Raw genomic sequence first — 6293 nt, 5'->3', positions numbered from 1 at the left:
CTCTTTCCCAGGATTTCCTGGTGCTAATTGATCCCACTCAATGTTCTTCACGGTTTTATCACGTCAGATTGGAACATTTTTTCCCACTGCATAACTCCAGTTAATACAGTTTCCATTGTACTATAGTAGAAATCCAAGAACATTAGCTCTACAAGCTGAAGGGGTAGGAAAGATGGGAATGAGCCATTAGTGCCTGGGCAGCCTTCAGTCTCACTTGCACAGCTGCAGTTGTCAAGCTAAAAATCTTTATGTATAAAAACATAGCTGAACAATTCATAAAGACAAAAACACAAGTCTCATAGAATTACTTCTTGTCTTTATTTACCATTTACATTATGGCTAATAAAACTTGAGATCAATGTGTTTTTCAAAATGGGAAGAATGAACTACTTTTGAGAGAATGAATGAGTCACTGACTCTTTCAATTTCAGAACAATAATTTGGGGGGGAAGATAAAAAAAAATAATCCCATTTCTTGATCATACCAGACTAGTCATAAAAAGCCATGTTCTATTAGAGTTTGTACAAAATGAGAAGATGGCCTTTGCCTAGTTCCCTCAGCCACTGTTCATGGATCAAACAACACTTGGAATTATTCAGCATTTGCTATACAGATTGGGACAGTGCTGGTCAAAACCTTTTATACTGGAGTCATATGGGAAACAATGTCTAGACATCATAGATTTAACTTCCCTCATCTAAAATTATTTTGTCTACAATGTGCATTTGAATGTTTGTTGAAAGCCAGATGTATTTTTGCTATATTGTGAATTATACATATGTCAGCCTAGCTGGTATTCATTACTTCTACTGGAAAAATTTAAATTATTGAACTCTTTCTGTAAGAAAAAAGCAGCTTTTAACTTCTTCCTCCTAAAATTTTCATCTCTCAGGACCTAGCAGAGAACCTGAAAGCACCCTTGATGTTGTTAACATGCTGATTCAAACTTTGGTGGAGCTGAATATATATCCAATAACATATGACCACATCTTAAAGGACCATCACCATCTGAAACCTTTAACCTTAGGTCAAAACCTCAACCTAACCTAAGGTTAAAAATACTAATTATGCAAGTAGCATCAGGTACTACATCTGCTCCATCTTCTTCACCATCCAACAGGAAAACCTACTTGTGATATTAATTTTTTTCTCACCCCACATCCTGCTGGTGGGATGCCAGTGTGTTGGGAAATGAGCCTCAGCAAATGCAATGCAAGGCAATGAGAGGATGGATACTGGAGAGGACCTGGATACTGGAGAGTCCCTGGATACTGGAGAGCACCAGTTGTGCTCAGAGTCTCCCACAGGCTTCCTCTGCCACACACAAATCCTGTTACAGTGAGACTGCACGAGGTGCTAAATCACTCCCTGCAACATTTGTTGGAACACAGGTCAACAGGAGGGGGAAAAAAGTATCTCTGAGACATCAGAACTGATGAAGTAGACTATGGCTCTTTCACTGCTCTTTTGGAAATATCTTGTAAGCTAGGCTGAAAGGAGCCTTGATGTACACAAACAGTAGACTTCTTTGCATACCAACAGGTGGGATCTGGCACTGTTTTTAAAAGGGGAAACTTGACATATTACCATAGAGTTATTTATAGGCACTTCCACCACACAGAGAAAATCTGACCTACTCTTCTTTTTGGGTTTTACTACATGTCTGAATTAGAAGACATGATGAAAATTCATCATAAAAGTAACATTAAAAAAAGGAAAAAAAAACCTGTCACATCTGTGCTCATGTCAGCAGTGAGGTTTAACCTCTAACTAGAGAAGTCTTGTGAGCTTGCTCTTACATTTGTTGAACCAGCATGCAGGGCTGGCATTCCATATCATCATATGTAATATAATATTGCTGTGATATGATTAACTACTTGAGGGCATGTGATTTGCAGTGTGTAACCTCACTGACTAGAAGGAAGCTAATTCTAGACTTGTATTTTCTGGGAACATGAGAAGCAGAATGACACTACTGAACACAGCCAAAGTTAACACAGGCCCTTATTTAGTGTAACTTTTATAAATGTATTCCTTCCAATCTATTCTGGAAAACAGAATTTGCAGAAGCATTGCCCAAAGAATAACTATCTTTGGTGTTTATTTTACTTAGATGTCTCCACTGGACATCAGGAGTAGCAGAGGGGACAACTGGCCTCCAAACCCAGCATTGTATTAAGATGCTGAGAGTAAGCCGTGTATAAATGTGTGTGTACAAAGGCAAATCACAGCCAGTTAGTTTTCATAACTGAAATCTCACCTTTGCTAATAAACACAGAGATCTAGACAAATCTGTCTGGGCATTAATTAAAGCAACATTCAATTTACATTCATTTACCTCCCCCCAGGAGACTACAACACATCTTGCTAGCTTCCACAGCTTCTTCATTTCTCCAAATAAAAGTTCTTGCTACCTGAGAAATCAAGGAAAGTTCCCTCAAATGAGGTTTGCATCTTCACCACCTTTATTTTGGGAACATGCCCAGCCCTCCAGAATAGCGAACAATGTGGTTTATTCTTGTCAAAGCTAAAATAGACATGAACTTTTATATCACTGGGGGAAAAGAGTTCCAAGCTGAACTATGAAGAGCCTGTTATATGATCTGCTGAAATGAATGGAAATTTTACTCATTGCTTAATTTTTAAGCCAGATATAAAAGGATGAATCTTAAGAACTGGCTTTTGTTTAGGAGAACGGGTGCTAGGAGATAGGGAATATTTGGCCTGCAGGTACTGGGAAAAATAACTGGCCCCTGCACTTGTCCCTAAAGTCCCAAACAAAATGCAGATGCAGGAGATACCTAGGGCCACATGTTTTCCCATTTCTCATCTTTCAGTGGAAAAGTAAAACCACAAACTTTCTTTTCTTTGTTAGAAAAAAAAATACCTGAAAAAGAGGAGTGTAAACCAGTCACAGATTTGCCTTTTGCTGAGCTCTGAGGAAGCTGATAACTGGATCTGAGTTTCACACCATCAGTCTGTCCCTAATTTCCTTTTTCTAAAGTAATATCCTGCTTTAACAGATACAATCTTAACTCTGAACACAGATCCACAGCTTTTTGCAACACCAGATCCCACAGGAACACTGTCAAGAGCAACAGCAGAAATCTTCCAGGTTTTCACACATTTCATGCTCACATTCTGAAAGGCTGACAAAGAAATGATGATGTACATCAAGGCAAACCCAGTGGGCTTTATAATTATTCCCTCAGAAGGGTGAGTGATTTGTACAAGGGTAAAATGTTACACTCCTGGTTGCACAAAATGCTTTGTGACCAAAAGACAGTCAACTATTGCAGTAAGGAGGGGACACAGAGCAAACACAACCTGAACTTCAGCACCAGACACTGTGATGCCAGTTACATTTTAACAGAAGGCCTTTGAAAGGGAATTTGTTTTTTAAATTTCAGTTTTAACTCTCTTGCAAGTCTCAATAATCTTCCTAAAAATTAGAATTTAAATAATTTAAACAGACTACATACAGTTGCATTGTCACATAAACCAGTGCTAGTCCCCACGGCTCATTTTTGAGACCTACTAATCCTTTCTGGAAGGAAAAGGTGTTGAGGAGAGCAAACGTGACCCAGCCAGCTGAACTGCTCTCAGGTCCAGATGTTAGAAGAGAGAAAGGGTAACCACTGGTTCCTTCTGTGCATGCACAGCCTGGCACTGAGCAACAAAAGCAGTTGCTGCTGCTCTAGCTGGATAGACTTGGTCCTCACTGTGTCAGACTCCTGGCATTTGAAATGAGTGTGACAGATGTGGTTTGAGTTCCTACCTGGTAAAAATAAATCTTCTCTCATTTCTGCTCTGGCTTCTTCAGAGAAGCATCGTTTTTTCAACCATTCAGCTTCATATTCACTTGCATGCTCATCAGGCCATGTAATAGAGATCTTCCAATATAAAATGAAAGAGAATTTTAGAATAAAAAAATTCCCAAACCATCAGCCAGAAAAATCAAAAGAATCCTTAGAAAATACAGAGATTGTAATATTTAGATCAATATCACAGTTAAGCAAGCCTTCCCTGTAGCATAATGGCAAACAAGTAATGAAAATCCAACCTGAACATCTTCCAAATTCTGATACCTTTTATAAACAGTCATTTTCACATGAACCCTTGACCTTATTAGCTGTTTTGTGTGGGCTGTTTTCACTGCAGGAGCTGGGCAAAGCAGAAAGAGGAGAATCACGGAAGCTGGCACATATCACTGGGGAGAGAGCTTCACCACAGCTCAGAAGAAAGCAAAAATATCTTCCAAAACACTGACAGCTTGTTAAAAAAAAGGACAAGAAACACAGGCAAAAAAAAGAAATGCTAGGAGAGAAATCCCTCTCCTGGTTTTGAAAAATCTTCCCTCTTTGAAATAATTTTTTAATAATGTTGGGTTTATTTTTTTTATTTATTTATTTTTATAATTCCTGCAAAAAAACATGGGAAGAAATTATATGGCTTTGTTAGTCATGAACCTAAAGTGCAGCACTCACCCTCAACTGAATTCTCAAGGCTATTGGTTAGGAATTGATTCGCATTTCACATAATTCTGCTCGTTCCCATTAAGGTAACACACCAGTGCAAGTGGAAGAAGATAACCCTTCTACTATCTTAATACATTTGCCCATTCAAAGCATGAATTTACACAGCATTAATTTTTATGACAACCAACTTGGAAGCCCAGAATTCCTCAATACAGACCCTTACCCTGTGGCTGAGAGGTACTCCCCATGGGTCAGCATCTGCAAACTCACCCTTGCAGGGTGACAGGTTTGTCTGCTGCATATTCAACATGTTCAAAACATCTTTAAGTGTAAAATGAAGGGAATCAATTTGCATATCAAAAGAGTACTGCTTTTAATAAAACCTATAAAAGTGATGTATTAGGTTTTTGTGTGGCAGGGAAGATTAAAATTCATGGGGGGGGGGGCAGTTCCTGTCCTGTCTTGCCCAACAGCCTCCTCATTTTCATGAAAAAATATTGATGTAGACAGGTAGATACAGATACAGACACTAGGCCAGCTCTGAATATTGGCTTCAACTTTGGTTTCAGTGCTTGCTCTAAGATTAAGACTTGTGCCCATTGGAAATTAGCTAACTTTTGTTATGGATTAAAGTCATCATCAATTTGATGTTTGTTTGTCGAATTTTCAAGACATTTACTTACGGAATAAAGAGGAAAAAAAGAGACCTGTGTGAAAGTGTAATCAAAAGTAAGGGCAACACCTATATTTTTTTTGGAGGATTTGCTGCAAAGAACCATAGAGCAGAATTGTAAAAAGCACAATTATATTCCAAAATCTGAAGCCTGCCTTTCTGTGCTCTCTGCACAACGTTTGCAAAGTGAAGTTTGACATAAAGGTGGGAAGATCTGATTTCCCCAAACTGCAGTTATTCCTCAAAGCTCTGCAAACACACACATACAGAAGGGTTTGCAGACAGAGCAGATAAAGCACAACCAGGGACTGCCTCTAACAGACAGATCAACAAGCATTGCCAGGCAAGCGTCACGGGAAGCGGGTTGGGGGGAAGCATGATGTTTTGCTTCGAATACCTTTTTCCCATCTGCCACAGCCACGTCCTTCACCACGATGTTCACATCCAGGTCCTTGAGGACCAGCCTGCGGGCCTTGGCCGAGCGCAGGAAGCAGCGGGGACACTGGCAGTTGTCCCGCAGCCACACGCAGGGGTAGCGGCTCTCGTTCCCATCCTCCCACTCCACGCGGAGCAAATGACCCGCGTCCAAAGCTTCCACCTTCTGTATCCCCAGGCTCATGCTGAGCATCCGGGCGCTGTGGAGCCCCAGAGCAGCCCCCTGCCCGCGATGCCGGCTGGGCCCAGAGAGCAGGGTCCTGCCCCCGGGGACTTTGGCCCCCAGCAGGATGTTTGCCACCGCCCGCCACATGTGGGGCTCTTTAATGGAATCCTCGGAGGGAGAACACCTTTGTGGAGTTCCTAAAACACCAGGAAAAGCAGTTTGTTACTGAAGGAGCCCATTTTAGGATGGCTCTCCCCTCCCTTCCTCCTGCCTAAATCTTTAGGAACGGGCAGTATCTGTCGCTTACACTTTTTGAGGCACAGAGGGTGTACTCAGACCCATCTATTAAAAAATCCCTTAGTTTAGCAGGGTTTCAATTTGATTCATCATCTTGACCATCTCTGGTTTCTGCAGTCAGTTCAATAGGTATGAAACAAATGGTCCCTTTTGAACAGATGCCTGGAGATGAGTTCTACAAATCAAAACAGGAGCTACTACCAACCATCCTCAAAAGCTCTGAAGTACACACACCTTCATTCC

The 6293-nt window shown here is 40.8% G+C and overlaps 1 protein-coding gene across 1 annotated transcript in view; it reads right to left on the bottom strand.

Moving 5' to 3' along the window:
• BBOX1 (butyrobetaine (gamma), 2-oxoglutarate dioxygenase (gamma-butyrobetaine hydroxylase) 1) overlaps nt 1-5771 on the bottom strand; it is a 24496-nt gene extending 18725 nt beyond the window's left edge. The window contains exons 1-2 of the mRNA XM_010004241.1: nt 5550-5771; nt 3780-3894 (exon numbers count right to left, since the gene is read on the bottom strand). Coding sequence (XP_010002543.1) covers nt 3780-3894; nt 5550-5771 — 337 coding nt within the window. The remainder of the gene's footprint in view (nt 1-3779; nt 3895-5549) is intronic.
• Nucleotides 5772-6293: the final 522 nt, after the last annotated feature.

The sequence above is a fragment of the Chaetura pelagica genome, unplaced genomic scaffold, assembly GCF_000747805.2.
Source record: "Chaetura pelagica isolate M959 unplaced genomic scaffold, ChaPel_1.0 scaffold119, whole genome shotgun sequence".
NCBI lineage: Eukaryota > Metazoa > Chordata > Aves > Apodiformes > Apodidae > Chaetura > Chaetura pelagica.
This window is presented reverse-complemented; position numbering and strand designations above follow the sequence as displayed.